The 18,823-nt window shown below is 41.1% G+C and overlaps 1 protein-coding gene across 4 annotated transcripts in view; it reads left to right on the forward strand.

The window, feature by feature from the left end:
- PARD3B (par-3 family cell polarity regulator beta) overlaps window positions 1–18,823 on the forward strand; it is a 916,117-nt gene that overhangs the window by 527,060 nt on the left and 370,234 nt on the right. For all 4 annotated transcript variants that reach the window (XM_036319101.1, XM_036319103.1, XM_036319104.1 and 1 more), the window contains exons 13-15: window positions 3,719–3,851; window positions 9,314–9,413; window positions 18,046–18,161. In XM_036319101.1, coding sequence (XP_036174994.1) covers window positions 3,719–3,851; window positions 9,314–9,413; window positions 18,046–18,161 — 349 coding nt within the window. The remainder of the gene's footprint in view (window positions 1–3,718; window positions 3,852–9,313; window positions 9,414–18,045; window positions 18,162–18,823) is intronic.

Here is an 18,823-nt window from a genome sequence, read left to right on the forward strand (position 1 = left end):
ATGTTTTATTGTGTTTTCTTTATGGATTTTTTAATTGTATGGAATACTTTTACCTACACATGAAGTATAAGCATAAAATATTCTTGAATGCTAATATCCCTAAATATTTTACTTACAATTATAGGATTATACTTATATTAAACAAGTATTACATATACAATCATATATATTATACAATGATGTTAACATTATTTTCTCTTATATGAAGAGATTATTAAATGCTGCTGAAATTATTTTAAGAAAAGATAAGAAGAAAAATGTTTAGAGCAGTTAAGAAAAGCATCGACAAATGACACACGTTCTCTCAAACAAAACATGTTTGTATAATACAATGAGCAGAATTAAAATAGATTACTATTAAAAAAACTAAAATATTTGTTTTAATAATAAGTTCAAGTTAAAAAAATAATAAAGGGTTTTCAAATTGACAAGAGTAGAAAGTAGTTTTGGATTACTTGAGTTAAATCCCAGGTTGGCCGTTTCCAGGCAATGTGAAGACATCCATAGTTGAGTGCTGGGTACTTGTAGATGACAGGCACTTTTGTCTGTTTTATCCCTCATTTCCCAGCACATCGTAGACACTTAATAAATATTGTTGAATGGATGAATAAAGGTTCCATCTGAGACCTACTTCGTCTGAAGGGTTAGCTGAAGTAGTACACATAAACTGCCTCTTACTTTGTTATATTATCAGCTATTGGGAAGGAGTAACTGCACCTTTTTACTCTTCTGTACATAACCTTGTAAATGTTAAATAAATGTAAATTGGCCAATTACTGGAGCCTATATATAATGAGCCAACTGGATTTCAACACTTGTGTCTGCTTAAGTGACAGAGAGGCTTCCATGAATATTTAATGCATTTTACTTATGTACATAGTTGTAAAACCCATATCTATTGCTCCCATCCTTGAAAGAATTGGCTGCTTTCTGGTTTAATTTGATTCCTACTCTAGAGCCCTAGGACTTCATGGAACCCAGTTGTTGCTGAAAGATGACCAGTCTGTGCATCTGTGTATTTGACCTCACTTAAGATTTCTTGAAAAAAAGATACTTCAACTAATATAAAAGTCTGGAGGACACTGCTTTAGAGTACCGTGCTTGTGCAGATAGCAGAAGTAAAAAATAAATGAATGTGTGTGTTAAGAGTTAGTTATCCCCCATCTCTCATCTTCCCTAATTTTATGTGTTTCTCTAGAACATATGAGTGCTTAGTGGATAACTGTTCTGTATTGTGGCTCATCTAGTAGAGACATTTTATCATTTTCATTCTCTTTATTGCAGGTTTTCTCATTTTAAATCTCACACTCTGGGGTGGGTTGACAAGTTATACCATCAGAAGAAAGTACTAAATTTTCCATTTGTTGCCCATCCCCAGAAATGTCTTGTTAATATAGTTCACCAGGGAATCAACTGTGAATAAGAAATGGGACAAAAAGCAATTTTTATGAGGACATTTAAACAAGATCCATTTTTAGTTTTCTTAATATTTACATGCTTTCCATGGGGGATAAGCAGGCATTTGACTCTCCGAGCTATTGAGAATCTCTGTGGTGCCCATGAAGATTAAAGAGCATGTTTTCTTAGAGAGACAGCTAATCTTTATTAAATTGAAAAGAAATAATCTGCAGCTATTTGATCTCCCAAATCTGTGTTTTACTATGTCAAAGCATATGTTGTGTGCTCATGTTTTTGGTGTATTCTCCTGTGGGCCAGCAATCACCCCCAGGTGCAATAAGAAAGCATCTGTAACCTAGAAAAAGTTCTCCACATGGCTCATGCATTCAGGCAAATCAAGTAGACTTGACAAGAATACCATAATGGTTACTTGAACCTTATATTGATATAAAAATTGAAGAAGCTACTTAAGAAAAGTCAAAATATAGAGTTGTTGGGGTATTTTTCCACATTACCCAGATGTACAAGATGCGTAAACAGTTTTGATGAGGGCCTTGTGAAGAATACCTAATGAGCCCTTGATTGAATCAAAAGCATTTTAAACAGAAACATGTTTTTCAAAGGATGCGCTTGAGGTTCAATTGTAATTCTATTTGAGCCTGGAGACTTGGTGTTAAAAAATGGGTTATGACCTGTTTTTTGTGTGTGTGTGTTTCCCCCTTTCCCCAAAACATTTTCCTTCCTGCTGCAAGCTCATCTTGGTAGAAGCAGAATATGTTTAAAAATCCATTATATTTTTTATTGGCTGGGACACTAATGGAGGGCTCCATGGCAGCTCCATTTTACAAGCTGAACACTTTAATTAGGCTGTTTACTGATCAGTTGTTGGGATATCGATTGTGTCATTTATCAAAGAGCTGGGAAAGCAGGAAAAAAACAATTTTTTTTTTTGGTTCTTGTTGTTGTTAAATCATAGCAGGACAACAGTATGGTGAATACCAGAGGGAAAGGGGGTGAGGGGAGGTAAGGAGATAGGGAGGTAGGAGAGGATCATGGGGAGGGGGTGAATGGGGATGGAAGGGGACTTGACTTGGGGGGTGAACACACAATACAATATACAGATGATGTATTATAGAATGGTACACCTGAGTCCTATATAATTGTATTAACCAATGTCACCCCAATAAATTCAATTTTAAAACAGAAAGCAGGAGGCGATGCAAGGTAAGTCCTACCTCCCCTGCCTGCCAGGGCTCCAGCTGTAACTTCAAAGCAGTTTGCTGAGTGCCAGCCAGCAGTGCAGAGGCAAAGGATGTGGAAAAGGTGTTATAAGTCTTGACAAAAAGGGAAAGGACCTTCAGGCACTGAAAACATTTTCAGTGTTAAGAATGCATAAAATGAATCTTCTAAATATTTTCTCACTAGCGGGACACTGTCACCAAAGAGGAAAGTATACATCAACTGCATTGTTTGGGCCAAATGCCTTGGAGCTTTGGGCCCAGATCTGTGTCTCCCTTTGTGGCACGTTCCTCTCCCAAATGGTCAAGGGCACGGCCAGGAGATAGATTCCAAATGACTTCCTTGATATCTGTTAGGAAGACACATAATGTGAAGAGGATCAAAACCCCATTCTCTGTGACTCCATCCTCTTGAACAGATAGCTCTCCATATCGACCCCACCTACTACACGGCTTGGGGTGTTCTTCCGGATTCAGCAGTTTTAAGGAAACTGTGAATTTGTTTACTGACTAGAGTTTCTAAGTCAAAATAGGAGAGGGAAATATGGAAAAAAAGAGAAAAAGTTCTCAGGAGATCCCAGTCTGGCATGGTCACAGCAGCTTGTTTTAGTTCCTGGCCAGAAGGCCTGGCGTCTGCAGTGGGCCACACTCGTGGCATTTCAGCGGCAAACCTGACTTGTCCTGGAGTGTGTGCACTCGGTCCCCAGGGAGGGAGGGAACCAGCTGGCTGGCAGAGGCACGTCCTTGGCATGAGCTGTGTTCTTGTGTTGACACCACCACAAGCTGTACTCCCAGATGGAAGAAAAATTGGAAGGAGCCAGTTGTAAATGGGGAAAGTTAATCCCCTTTTGTGTTGGCTATCAGCACTCCTAAGCCTTAGTACCACATTGTCAGTATTTTTCTATTCCAGATTCAAGGATGTTTTAACTGATAGGCCCATCTTGATTTTCCACAATTGAGGATTTATGGGCAACAGGCTCTTGGAAGATTATTCGTCAATCAATCATTCTTTTGCTTTGCTTTCATTGACCGAGTTGGAACATAGCTAAAAAGCAAATGTAATTTTTGTGGCCATCCCTCAGGAGCCCGGAGAGTGTGGGGCGTTTTCGAAGCCGTGCTCTGAGAACTGTCACAGCGCCGTGGCCACCTGTAGGAGGAGCGAGGATGGCACGTGGCATCCGCTGAGCACGTACTGTCCACACCACAAGCAGAGAGGTAAGGCCTGCCCTTGGTCACCCGCTCAGGTGGTGCGAGAAAACACCAGTGTGTTTTTATGTTTATTTTTGTAAAGGGGCATTCATTAAACCAAGTGCAGACCCTGTTGCTCTGCGTAGTGAACGCAGAGGTGGGCGGGAGAGCTGACTCCGAAGTTGTGAAGCAGATTCCTGGCATCGCCTCCAGCGTAAGTGACAGTTTCTGCGCTTGGTGCCCCACACACGGAGGGCTCGTGCAAAACAAACCGTGCCTGGGAAACAAAATGGCAACTGCCGCTTTTCCTTTTTTTTTTTTTTTAAGAATATTTTAATATTGAAAGTTAAGAAGTATAAATAACTAAACTAAAAAAAAAATGTGTGGTCCGGCTGGCATGGCTCAGTGGTTGAGCATCTACCTATGAAGCAGAAAGTCACGGTTCGATGCCCAGTCAGGGTACATGCCCAAGTTGCGGGCTCGATCCCCAGTGTGGGGCCAGCAGAAGGCAGGCGATCAATGATTCTCTTTCATCATTGATGTTTCCATCTCTCTCTCTCCCTCTCCCTTCCTCTCTGAAATCAATAATATGTGTGTGTGTGTGTGTGTGTGTGTGTGTGTGTGTGTGTGTGTATATATATATATATATATATATATATATGTATGTATATATATGTTTTAAGTGTGGACTAGTATTAAGTCATTAAGTGGTCCTAACATGATTCACAGATTTACGCTTGATTCTGTAAATATCATGAACCTAGACCAGTGGTCGGCAAACTGCAGCTCACAAGCCACATGCGGCTCTTTGGCCCCTTGAATGTGGCTCTTCCACAAAATACCAACTTCTGCACATGGGCCACGAAGTTTTGCACTGTACGTGCATGCCCGCATGTGATATTTTGTGAAAGAGCCATACTCAAGGGGGCAAAGAGCCGCATGTGGCTCGCGAGCCGCAGTTTGCCAACGGCTGACCTAGACCTCGGTGACTGTGGGAACATCCTTGCGGAGGTCTCACTGTACTGTCCCACGCTTTTTACCTGCTGTGGGGGGGCGGGGGCGGGTCACATTTCTAGCTGAGCTTGAGATAGGAAACACTTGGATTTTCTTCTTTGTGTTTCAAAAATTCTACTTCAGGTCACCAAGAAAAGTCTTTTTATTTCCCTGAATCTAAGTTTTGTATTGTGAAAGCAATACATATTCCTTACAAAAAAAAAAATTAGAGAAAAGCAATAAAAAGCCAATGTTACTCATACTTCTATCAAAGATATTAATCCATAACATTTTTATGTATATATTGCAAGTCTTTCCTTCATGCAAACATGTGTATAAAAGTGAAATGGAAGTGAAATATACTATATATAATATTCATGGAATTGTTTTTAGATTAATAGCACATTAGGAACACCTTCCTATGCCATTGGATATTCTACATCATCACATTCAGTAGTTGCATAGTCATCTATTGAATGGAGTACTGTTTATGTAATCAATCCCTTATTTACATGTAAGATGTTACCAGGAGTTAATTATGTGGAAATAGTCTCTCAACTCTGAGATTACTGAGGTTTCTCTAGATTAAATTGTTTCATCAGAATGGGATGCCATTTTTCCCTCTGAATTCCCCCATTTCAGTGAGAGCAGTAGCAACAGCTGTGACCATTTATTAAGTGTTTGCTGTCTGTTAGGTACTGTGTTAAGCAATTTACGTGTACACTCGAAGTGGGTAATATTATTACCCTCATTTTACAGATGAAGAAATAGAAAGTCGGGAGAGTAAATAATTAACCCAGGAACACACACTTGATCCACACAGCCTGGATTCAGCCCATCTCCCAGACTCAAGTGTATTCCCTGCACCATAGCATGGTCCCGTGAAACTGTTCAAGTCCTTCTACCTAAAAATATCCATGAGAAACCCACTTTACTTTGTATCAGAGGAAGAAATACTCAGTATGTTTCTTATCTTATTGAAAATTAAAATTTGTCTTGACAAAGCAAGATTTCCTCCTGAGACCTTCAGTTCCAACAGCAGTAGAATCTGGGGAAGAAACAGCAAGTTTTCCACAGACTAAACCAGCCATCTCCCTCCCGTGCCTATATTGAAACATGTAGCCTTAATATGACTTGATTGTCATTTAATTCTCAAGAAACATGTTCAGGGGCCATCCAAGTTCAGGGTTTTATTCCTAAGTATACCTGTGACATCCACGGGAACATTGAGCACCTTACCTCCTATCTCGTTTCGTTTTCAGTACCTATAAAACATGATGCTGAAGTGATAATTGCACAGTATATTTTTAGAGGACATTGAAACATTCAAGGATATTGATAATACCTAGAAAGGCTAACAAAGGCTAAAATTATGGAACTACATAAAGTATAAGACTACACCCAGAAAAAAAGTTTTACAATAATAAAGTCCACTCAACGTGCTAAAAACAAACGTGTAATACTTTAGAATGTCAATAGAATGTTCAGAGTTGCTATTTCCAATGACAATTGGAGTTGTTTAGGCACAGTGGCCACAGACAACCACTGGGCAGTTCTGTCTGTTCTCTTCCTCCTGAGACGTAAATCCAGGTAGAACAACATTTACACCAATGGAAAACCCATGCAGATCAGCTATCTACAAGGTTCCTACTGTACTTCCTCCCTGGACCTCAATTTTCTAAGGGAAACATAAAAAATCCAGTCCTTTCAAGAAGTGACTCACTAAAAATTTTTTCTTAAACATCGGAGAACATCTATTTTATTGTTTTCTTGTGGATCTGTGATATACTATGTTATAAGAATTAGGCCTATAAAAGCATAGACTCATGAAATTTTAATTGTAAGAGGCCAGTGGGTGAAATTCTCTTATTTTCATATAAGCATATTGACTTAGAGACAAAAATATATATATATAACAGAATTTATAAACATGATGCTATAGAACAGGGTTGGGCAACCCTGGCACGCGTGCCAAACATTGCATGCCAGTAACTTTTGCTGGCACACGAAACCCTGTCTTATAATCTTCCATATACAATTGTTTTCTTAATATTGACTTTTTTATTTTTCAGATAAATTCAGTATCGGTGCATCTTAGATAAATAATTTTACATAACATGTATACATTAAAAAATAAATGTATTTTTCATCATCATATACTGTGTTTTTGTTGCTCAAATGAATTTTATTATTTCTTCAAGGTTCTTCACATACGTACACCTTAAGAGATATCAAGTAGGCGTAATATGTTCTCAAGAAATTAGGGTTGGCATGCAGAAGAATTTTGAGTCAGAGATTTTGCTGGTTTTGGCACGCATTCACAAAAAGGTTGCCCATCCCTACTATAGAAGATGACCATGATCATCACCTCTATGTAATCTTAATAACATTTTAAGTTTTGAGAACCACTGGCAGTTGCCGAGTTTCAGACGCCTGGGAGATGGCAATAGGTCACCAAGACCTATAAAAACAGAGTGAGTATTGACTCACCAAAACCCACTCCTTTAGGGAGCTCTTTTAGAAAAACAAGATTGATTTGACAAAATGAAATGTCTAGTGAGGAAAGGAACTATTACAGCCAAAACATTGACTTTTTTTTCTTCCCTTTTTGCTTTCCTTTGTATATTTAAAAATCCAATGTTGATATGCTATGTTCCATCCATTTTTGTAATAATAGTACATACCACCCACAGTTCCACATTTCTTTTTTTTATATACATGAATATTTCTGTCAAGCTGTTCCACAGAAAAGACATTTTTAGAACTAACATTTGTAGAAATTGTAACACCATAAAATTCACATTTCTGTTGGAGAATCGCTAGCAATGCCTGCAGTGGAAAAAGTGTGGTTCCAGGATGGTAATGAGGATGGAGGTTGTGTCCCAGGGGGTCACTGTGAAATCCTACTAAGCATTTGAATGGTAATAAAGTCCACCAACACTGTATTTTCCGAAGAATCTTGCTGGCAGATCTCATTGTGGGCCAAGAAATAGCCTAAGCACAGTTTGCCTCTTATTTGTTACTAGATGCCCGTGCACCCAGGGGGTGGGTCCCTCAGTACAACCTGTGCCCTCTCACAGTCCAGGAGCCCTTGGAGGATGTTTGACTGATGGCTTAGGCCCGCTGCCCTGGGGAAGCAGACTTAAGCCTATAGTCAGACATCCTTAGCGCTGCTGTGGAGGCAGGAGAAGCTCCTGCCACTGCCACTGTACTCGCCAGCTGTCAGCTGAGCTTCTGGCTGAATGGCGCTCCCCTGTGGGAGTGCACTGACCACCAGGGGGCAGCTCCTGCCCCCTGGTGGTCAGTGCACATCATAGCGACTGGTCATTCTACTGTTTGGTCGATTTGCATATTAGCCTTTTATTATATAGGATTACCTCTCCCTTCCTGCCCTACTCCTGCTTCCCCTCCATGTCAGCTCACATGCACTCCAGCCCCTGCCTCAGTCACCCATTGCCCCAAATCTGTCCAGGATCACCCACAGGGGTCTCCTCTAAGCCTTTCATCCCTACCCCGAATCAAACGTTGGTTCTATGTCCTGTCTCACTGAATTTGTGTTCCCTGGGGTCCTTTGAGGCAAAACCTAATAGTACAGTTATTTGTGACGTGTCAGCGTGTATCTATCCCCCCCTCCATAGCATGGAAGGCACTACCTCTACAGTGGAGATCAGAAATAGAATTATACTTTTCAGTCTTACTGATGTTTATTGGTTCCCTCCATTGTGCAGAACATACTATCAGAGATGTAAAGATGAATACAATGCCATTAGAGTCCTCAAAAATAGTCTAAACCAGGGGTCAGCAAACGTTGCCTGTGAAGGGCCAGACAGTAAATATTTTAGACTTGAGGGCCATAGAATCTCGGCTGTCGCTCCTTAGCTCTGCCAGTCTGGTGCAAAAGATTAGGCTGAAAAAGTATACATTTTTGGTGGGTAGGAAAATCAAGATTCAGACTTCAGTCTTTATGCTTCCAAGACCCTAAGCCCAGGGGTTTCAGTTATGAAACAAATACAGTATATCCACTCCTCTCTACTGTGTCTACATGGGGAGTGGATATACTGTGTCTCATGGTTTTTTCAAGTACTTTTTGTCACTAAGGCAAATGCTTAAGTCACCATATAATCCAGAGCATTCATTACAGAGTCTTGTTTATAAAACTGTTGTCATGACAGAAATAGCTCTGTTAATCTTCCCCTCATCACAGGGAATGAATGTGTGTCAGCCTTTCCTGAGAAGGAAAAGGTAGTCAAGATGCATGGACTTGCCAGGAGTTGCCAGCGGGTCACCAGTGTAAAAACATTAGCAGGCTGAGAGTTCCTTGCCCAGGCTGCACTAGCTCTCCTACAAATCCCTCCGTTCCATCTGAGGACTTGTTTATTTCGAGACTGGTTTATGTGCTGGTGAAAATTGTGTCTGAGAGTTGGACTGAAGCACAAGCAGGCACTGAATGATTCTGCCCCCAGTTTACTACAGCTTCATTTGTTCTTTGTTTATAGAGCCATTGCTTCCCAGTGATGGATGGGCCGAGAGCGAAGTACCTCCTTCTCCATCACCACTTCCCGTTCTGGAATTGGGCCTTGAAGATTACAGCCACAGGTATCGATAAAATGATATACCATAAATGTCCCTAGTTATGGTTTTTTGGGGAAAACCCAGCAACCTTATTTTAACTCTGTTTCTTTCCAGAATGGAAATCTCAGAGTGCCTATAATTCCTTTCCAGTGAAGGCTTCTTATAGCTGATAGCTTCGATTGTTTGTATTTTGCTTCTTGGAATTTTTTAAGATTCATCATATATTATAAAATACTTAAGAAAATTGTTGGATTTTCTTTTGCCAAGTTAAAAACTTGGAAACAGTGGAAATCAAAGAAAAGTTATATGGGAAGCTATAAAGCAAAACTGAGAAGACATAAAGCTGGGGTTTTTTATTTTTTTCTTCTTTTGTAATTGGCAAACCCTAAAGGTATTTTAAAAAATAGCTGTTCCAAGAAAGTTAATGGAATCTAAAAATTAAAGCAATGCCATATATAATCTAAAATATTGCAAAGAGTGCCCAATGCTATATCCATTTTGTAATAGAAACCAAAAAAAATCAATATTTTTTAGAATCACACAAGCATGAGAGAGAGAGATTTGCAAGCATACACACCATTTAACTAGTGGAATTCATAGATTTTGTTCTTCTGATGAATTTTAAAACTCATTAAATTGCCCCTTTGCTATTTTCTATATTTATTATGGCTGTTTAAAACTGTGCATTGTATTCTATTCTATGTCCCATGATAATCGTGTGAATTTTTTTTCATTTTTCTTGCAGCAATGCTGGTGTTATTCCTATTATACTTTTTATTACAATCTGCTAAAAATTAAAGCAACACAACAAGAGAATAGCTAACTCTATTAGCCGGCAGCTTACCTATACTTAGCTATCTCTGATTCCAACATTTTTGAAGTCAGCTATCTCACTCAAAGACAGTTTCACAAACTAGATTGATAATTGCACTCATGTTCTAGATCTGTGTCTCTTGGGGATTTTTGAAAGAATATCTGGACATATTTAATTTTGTGCGTTCATTTCCATTGCCTACCTCAATCCTGAATCAAAAATGACAGACTGGTGGCATTAAATATTCCTTTTAAAGAATACTTTTATTTATTCTACTTGAGTGTTTATCCTGTGTATATGTGCAAAACTGTTGAGACAATGCAAAGAAAAATCAGATGTTAACCCTACCCTCTAGAACAGCGGTTCTCAACCTGTGGGTCACGACCCCTTTGGGGGTCGAATGACCCTTTCACAGGGGTCACCTAAGACCATCGGAAAACACATATATAATTACATATTGTTTTTGTGATTAATCACTATGTTTTAATTATGTTCAATTTGTAACCATGAAATTGGGGGTCACCACAACATGAGGAACTGTATTAAAGGGTCTGAGCATTAGGAAGGTTGAGAACCCCTGCTCTAGAAGGTGGTAGGCTAGTAGGTAAAAGTGGCAAGCAGAACACAAGGTATTTACAAAAGATATACAGATAAAATGCTCTGGGTATCTAGGGGGAGGACAATGCTTCCAGATGGAGCAGCAAGAAAACATGGAAGAGAAGTGGCGTTTGAGATGAATCCTAACATGTGAGGAGGGTTTCAGCAGACAGGAGCATGTTATGACCAGGTTTGGGGTGTGAGACATAGGTTAGAAAAATGGAGGAGGCTTAATGTTCACTGGAAACACAGCTCTTCAGGTACCTTCTGTGGCAATTGTAGTGAAAGATACTGAGGAGTGTCCTGGGGGGCATGGGAGAAGCCTTCAGATTGTCACCAGTGAAAGAGGGACCAAGGCGGGTCTGCCCGGAACTATCTGGAAATAGGTTCTCCTGGTATCACAAGAAAGGCATTTCAGGGACAATCATGAAGGCAGATTTTAAGCAATAGTGGCAAGATTTATTAGAGCGAGCGCCCTTGAAAAGGCTGCCATACTCGACGAGGTGCTTCCCTGGCATTCAGCTGGTAGGTGGCATTCACTGCCCCCAGGTACACCACGCCCACATCCAGGACCAGGTGGGTTACAGCCACCTCCCTGTGGAAGAAGTCTAGCTTCAGATGCCACAGGTTTGCACTTGTCCCCAGGGCCCAGAGCTGCCTGCCCGTGCCCCCACATCCGAGGCCCAGGAGTCTAGGTAATCTCTTCCCCTCAGCCTGGCCTGAGATTAGCACTGTGCCTCGGCCCTGCAGCTGCCAAAGAGACTGGGGCTTTTGTTAAGTTTACCTATATTTCCTTGGGTTAGGGGGGAGGTAAGCTTTCTTTCAAACTAGCCAATATTTTTCCTGGATCTTCCGGGGGCTAAGCTGTTGCCTCTCCTATCCAATCTCTTTCCTAGATGTTAGGCTTTGCCCTGTCCAACCCCATCTTTTCCCCAGCTTTGTTTCCTCCCCTTTATGACCCCATGAAAAGACTTTCCCCTTAACCATTTCTCCCTCCCTTTTAATCTGGGGAAGGGGGCAGGTTGTTCCCTAGGGCAATGGGAAAACCAGTCTTTCCTGCCCTCTGGGGTGTTAGTCTGTTTGGCAGAGTGATGGAGGCTGTTCCACACTGTAGTTTCCAGATTTAAACAGCCTCAGGCAGGATTCTCCCTTCTCTTTTTGTTAATCCCTAACTAGCTGCCTATGCTAACAAGATGAAAAACCTTCAGAGAGAGAGAGAGAGAGAGAGAGAGAGAGAGAGAGAGAGAGAGTTCAGAGATGTCACAGAGATAGAATTATTGAGAATTAGCAAGTGCCTTTTTAGATGCTTCAATGTCTCCACAAATTTTTTTTTCTTGCCCTTTTCTATAAAGCTCTTTTCTCCATGATCTTGAAAAACAGATTATATTGACCCCTACTGCAATAACTCTTCATCACATGCTTTGAAATAGTAACTTCCGTTTCTGTTTACCCTCTCCCTCCCTAACCTTCTGTGTTTCAGCTTCAGTTCTCATCCCTTCCCTAGAATTGCTCTCTTCACCATCAACAGTAATTTCCTTTCAATGAAAAGTATGTCATTGTCTCAAACTGGATTCCTTTTTTCTCCGCCAGAGTATTAGAGTCATTAATTTGCTCACTCATCCACCCAAAAGTATCTATGGAGCTCTGAGCTGGTCACTGCAGAAGGTTCTCAGATTGGAAAACATCCCTGACCTAAGGAACGCAGCCCCCTCTTGAAGAGACAGACACAGGAAGGAAGTAGCCTGCTTGCTGAGCTTTAGATACGATCTGCTGTTGAGCTAGAGGAGTGGGCCACTAACTCTGCCTGCAGGTAGCGAGGAAGGTCTCACAGGAGAAGTCATGTTGAAATGGTCCCTGGGAGAAGGGAAAGGAGCTTAGGAGGCAGAGAAATGGTGGGAAGGGCAGTTTGGGTTAGGAAAACCCAAAGGAAGGGAGAGGGCCATGCAGGGCGTGCTCGGTGTGGCTGAAGCATCTGGTACCTGGGGAAGAATCTATGGGAAGGGCATTGTCTGTCCCTCTGTGGGCACCGGCTTCTCCAGAGGGCGGAGAAGCAGTGAAGGGTTTCAAGCCTGGGTGACAATATCAAGTCGAGTGTGGTTGGTTGTGGAGGATGAGTGGTTGGAAGAAGCCCTAGACAAGGTTACAGTCTGGGGACTGGCAGGAGCAGAGAAGGGCTTGATGGAGGGAAGAGCAGCATGTGGAGAGGGACAAACGGAGCCAACGACATGTTTGAGATGGAAGGAACAAATCTAAAGCTTTGAAACGCTCTCCCTCCTGGGATTTCCTGACCTGCACCATCCTGTGAGCTGCTGCGTTGCCTAGGTGACCAGCAGCAGTGGGGTTTGGATGTGTGAAACTTGGGGTGGAGGAAAAATTGGAAGGGATCCAGGATGGCTGAGCAAAGGAGGCTGGGAGGCCGTCCTGTCTTTCAAAATAAGTAAATAAATAAATAAATGAACGTTGAAAGCCCTCTAAACGGGAAAGCGATGCTTTAGGGATGGAGCCAGTCTTATGAAGCAGAAAACTGCTGTTGCATGAAGAGCAAAAAACGGATCTGATCAAACCTAATGCCTGCACTTTGAACCGAAATGAAATCAGGGATTTACTGAACTTATTTGTAGCATTATATCAGTAATTAGCAGACAGAAATGTAGAATATGTGTGTCTGAGTAAAAGTAAATAAATAGAAAGGAAATGCATTTTCTGTAGTGATATCTCATGGCAAATTAACAGCAGACAGAATATAGTAACAGCTTAGGCAATATTAGGTTGTCTGTTTTCCTCTATCTTGATTCTATCTCATGTCTCTGCTTTCTCTCTCTCTCTCTCTCTCTCTCTCTCTCTCTCTCTCTCTCTCTCTCTCACACACACACACACACACACACACACACACACACACTACATACTCATCTTTTCTCACTCAGAGTAGCCAATTGTTGAAGCCTATTTGTGGACACTTCAGACTTCTGACATGATTTTCAGCATGCCCCTAAAAACTTACCCCCCAGCTTTTATTTCAGACAGTTCTCCTTGAACATTCATGGCCGGGTCCTACATGTCTGTCACATTCCTGATTTGCCACCATGCTCAGGACACTGGTGTGTGTTTCATGCTACCCCGTTTATTCATTTTGCAGCATAATTTGACATGGAGTATCATTTCTATCTGATAGATCCCCTGGTTGCTCATGCTGAAAACACAGCCTTTACCTACGGCACGTCTGTGGCCTGCTGTCAACGTCCAGCTTCCCGCAGCATCCACTGCGGCCCACTCAGCCACGAGCACATGCAAACTCCTTCAAGAGTAACATGCGTCATATTTTATAATCATCGTGTCACTCTCCCACTCGAAGAACTTTTCATATGTAGCATAAAACTGCAAACTGTTTTGCTCGTCAAACTTACATGTCTTAAATATTGGCATGTTAACTAGTTCAGTGCTACACTCATTGAAGTGCTTGTATGCTCGCATTGGCTTTAATCCCACAGTGCCATATTAGACTTCACTCCTTAACTATCTGCCAATCTGATATCATCTTCAGATCCATTTGTACCACTGCAAGAGGGAAAACCTTCTAGAGAAGGTTTTCAAAGTCACTTGGTCACATTCAAAACAATGGTAGCAGATGTACATATCACTATGGTTAATTTTATTTCTTTGATTATATATCAACATATCTACAAAAAGAAATTCACTTTATTTTTACAGGACCTTACTTGATGTTATTTCATCAGGTGGTATTACCAGCTTTATTTGTGTTTTTTTGTTTGTTTGTTTGTTTGTTTTTTAATGGAGATAGAGAAGGTTGTCTCCCAAGAGGCTGGGGAAATTTGAGTTTTTATTCTTAATTTGTAAATGAATGTGTGGTTTCATAAAGTAATCTAAGATAGTGAAGTGCGTTAACTAATATGTTACTCATTGGGGTGGATTCCCATAGTCTTCCTTGAGCAGAGGACTTTAAATGCCTGGGGTCTAAGTTTCAATGAGGGCTATTCATTTTGCTCCTAAACCTCCTCCCTAAAGACTTTCATTATAACTCCTGGCATCTGTTTGGACTGACTCTTTGGTTTTCCTTTATATCATGATATGCACCCCTCTCCTGAAACAAAAAAAGTGAATCTAAAATGCAAGAAGCATCAGAGAGTGAGCCAATCTATAGTCACAGGGAAAGTTTCAATTTTTTGGACTCAGGATCAGCAACAACCTGTGCCTCAGGTTGGCCACCATTTTAGCCAACGTTTTTGTGGCTCTGGGAAAAGTTCAAGAAACCACAGTGTGGGTCCTGGCTTGGCCACTGGCCAGCTGTGTGCCCTTGAAACCTCAGCCTCCCCTTTGGGCCCGAGTGTCTTATCTACAAGATGGAGAGTTAGATGAGGTGACCTTTCCCGCCTTCTGACTCTGAAAGGCTCTGATTCTATGAAGCCCATGAGTCTTTCTGACACTAAAACCACATCATCACAAGAGATCAAAGGATGAAAGACTAAGTGCACATGGAGGTCAGATAACATCATTAAAGGCAAATGCTTCCAAACATGAGGCTGAGCTCAAGTCACAGTAGCATCCGAGTGCTTTAAGATGAGCTGAAGCAGTGAAAGTGTTGCCATTATGCGAGGCCAGTGGCAATAGCACTAGTGGGTCAAGGATTTTTGTTCACAGTTGGCATATTTTGCCATCACTAGACACCACATCTAATACATTTTCTATGTCAGTGGTTTTGTCTATTGAAAATATAGACAGACATCAAGAAAGAAGCAAAATAATAATAATAATAATAAGCTTCAAATTCTAAAGAGCAGATTTAAACACCTTGAATAGTTTTTGTGAAAACGTATTATTTCTCCACTGTAGAGTGCCTCAGACCCTCATTCAAAGACCAATCTAACCTACAGAAATAAAGAAAAAAATTAATAGCTCACTTATTGAGCTCTTATTGTGTGCTAGGCACTATTGTCAATATTAACAAATTTCAAAATTAATCCTTACAATAACCTTATAAAGTAAGTGCAATTACTATTCATTTTATGCACTAGTACACTGAAGCCATGGACCCTGGCCTCTCGCTCTCAAGCCCAGGACCCTGACCATTGCACCACATTACCCTCTAAACAGGAGCGAAGGGGTCTCAGACGCAGACCTGCCAAGAGGCTGAAAAAGCAGAGAAGGCAAAGTACCTGTAAAAAGCCTGGAAAACTCAAAAAGCAGAAATTTGCATTCATTTGGAAGCTTAAGCAGGTCTATTTATTTATCTGCTTGTTTCCTAAAAGCTTCTATAGAAATTACCCTGAGCAGACACTATTCTCCTGACTTTACAAACTTAAATCACTTTATCTCTTAACAATACTATAAGCTAGGGAGTGTAATTATACCCATTTTCTTCGTAAGGAAATCCAAGCACAGAGAGGTTCAATAACTTGCCCAGGTCCCACAGCTAGTAAGTAGCCAGGATTTAGAACTGGGCAGATCCATTGTGGCCTCTGTGCCCTTGAGCGCTATGCTGTGCTGCCTGTCCCCGGTGCTTCTTTCATCTCCCCACTACATCACAATAATAGAGCTTCATTCATTCATTCATTCATTCATTCATTCATTCATTCATTCAGCAATGTTACGTAGCTGCCCATTCATTTTAATATTGCTGTAAGGCAATATTAAACATGCATGACTAATGAGTTTCAATAAAAGATTAAACTTATTTGGGTATATTTGGTTAAGAAACGAGATCCCCTGTACATTTTAGAAGGGTTCTCATTAATAATAGTTTATTTTTGTTGTTGTTGTTTTATTGTTGATAGTATCAAATCTCAACTGTTTGAAAAATTCAGCCTCACTACTTTCAGACTCACCAAGATACTTGATTTGAGTTTTCACTGTATTTAAGATTAGGATAAAGTTATGTTAAAATGAGCCACTATATTTACCCATATTTACCTTCTGAACATACAGAAGTACCAAGGGAGAAGGTTGGTGTAATTTAATTTAATATATATATGTATGTGTGTGTGTGTGTATGTGTGTGTGTGTGTGTGTGTGTGTGTGTATATATAAAGCGTAATATGCTAATTAGACCGACATTCTTCTGGATGACCAGACGACCTTCTGGATGAAGCCGGGGCTATAGCCGCAGCTGCAAGGGATGGATCCAGATAGCTGCCGGGGCTGCAAAGGCCTACTCTTGTATGAATTTCATGCATCAGACCTCTAATATATGTGTGTGTGTATATATATATAAAATTTATTTCCAGATCAAGAAATAAGCTCTCATCCGTAATTCCCTTATATAATTTCCTCCATCCTCAAGCAAAATAAATACAATGTTCAGCAGAAATAGAATTCTATGAGATTGACTACAAGTATTAGGAACCCTATAATGAACATTTGATGTATCTCGTGTCTAAATTGTCAGCTGTGCTTTCCCTGTTATTTCCTTTTGGTGTTATTGATGAATAGACTATTTGCTCAGCATTAACATTAGTTTTAGATACTAGATCTAAAAAAAGGAGAAAAACCAACTGTTGCAGCCATCAGTCATTCAACAGGATGGTTTTCTCTAAGACAGCGGTTCTCAATCCATGGGTCGCGACCACTTTGGCGGTCGAACGACCCTTTCACAGGAGTCACCTAAGATCATCCTGCATATCAGATATTTACATTACAATTCATAACAGTATCAACATTACAGTTATGAAGTAGCAACGAAAATAATTTTATGGTTGGGTCACAACATGAGGAACTGTATTTTAAGGGCCAGAAGGTTGAGAACCACTGCTAAGAGATTCCCTTTCACTTGTTTTTAAAGGAAGGGCATGCCTAGCCCATAGACATCTAACCCGAGTCTAGTCTGTGCTGATATCTGGGGACATCCTTTGAAGTGCCAGTGCATTCCTGCCTCGCCTTACACACTCTGAGTTACAGATTGTACCGCAGGATCCCAATTAGCGGGAACCAGTCAAGAGGAAAACACCATATTAGCCAGAGAATTTTTTATTTAAGTTGTAGAGTATGATAACATACATGAAAAAGAAATTGCTACATCTCCTGGAAGAAACCTGAGATTCATGAAAGAAACCTGAGAATTAGTTTAAAATGCACGGTTCTGTGCTGCAATGAGAGTGATGAGGGCCTCTGTTCAAAATGAGGACTGTTTCAGAGAGAGAGAGAGAGAGAGAGAGAGAGAGAGAGAGAGAGAGAGAGAGAGAGAGAAAGATTTCATTCTAAACCTAAATATGACATCTGGCTTTTTTTCCACAGTTCTGGGATGGATCCGGCTGTGTATTTTCCAGATCAGCACAGCAACTTCAGATCTGTGACACCAGCCAGGCAGCCCGAATCCATGAGTCTGAAAGCCTCAAAGAGCATGGACCTTGGTAAGTGAGGGTGGGGTGACTTCCAGGTCAGCTCTCCAGCCTCAGCCCATCTGTCTTCCCTAATGTCCTGCCTTTCTTCTCACGGGGCAGGGCCTACTAAAGCATAGAGCAGGGGGCAATGGTCATCCTATCTTCTCGCTTCCTCTCACATACTTCATTGTAATTATCCCTTCCCTGTTTAAAAGAGAGAGAGATGACTTGTTTTTATAAAGTGGTCCATATAGGTCAGAAAAATATGATGATTCGTTCCGGAGGATGTGAATACCATTAGCATTTAACTCACCTGCCTTTGGACCTGTGCTCTCGCTTCTGCTGGAGCCTTTCCGTTGCTTACAGGCACATGTGTTGCAGGGCCTGGGAAGATAATGTGGTTAAATGCAGCCTCTTCCACAGCATTTCCCCTCTCTGTGGCTGATGGGCAGGAATGGCAGCAAAGGACTCATGTCTTTAAATGCCCTTCTCCCCATCCTGTAACACTGGAGGGAAGAGGGGTCCTGGGTTTGCCAGACTGAGGGTGCCAGGGTTCCCTCGGTCAGTGCCTGAACAACTTCATTGAGGTTCTGAACCCCTCAAGGAACCCGGTAGAGTGTTGGCTGTCAGGGCAGATCCAGAGCCCATGCACAAACCAGGCCCTGGAACGTGGCAGCCTGGGCACTTCAGAT

This window comes from Myotis myotis, unplaced genomic scaffold (genome assembly GCF_014108235.1).
Source record: "Myotis myotis isolate mMyoMyo1 unplaced genomic scaffold, mMyoMyo1.p scaffold_m19_p_8, whole genome shotgun sequence".
In the NCBI taxonomy this organism is placed as follows: domain Eukaryota; kingdom Metazoa; phylum Chordata; class Mammalia; order Chiroptera; family Vespertilionidae; genus Myotis; species Myotis myotis.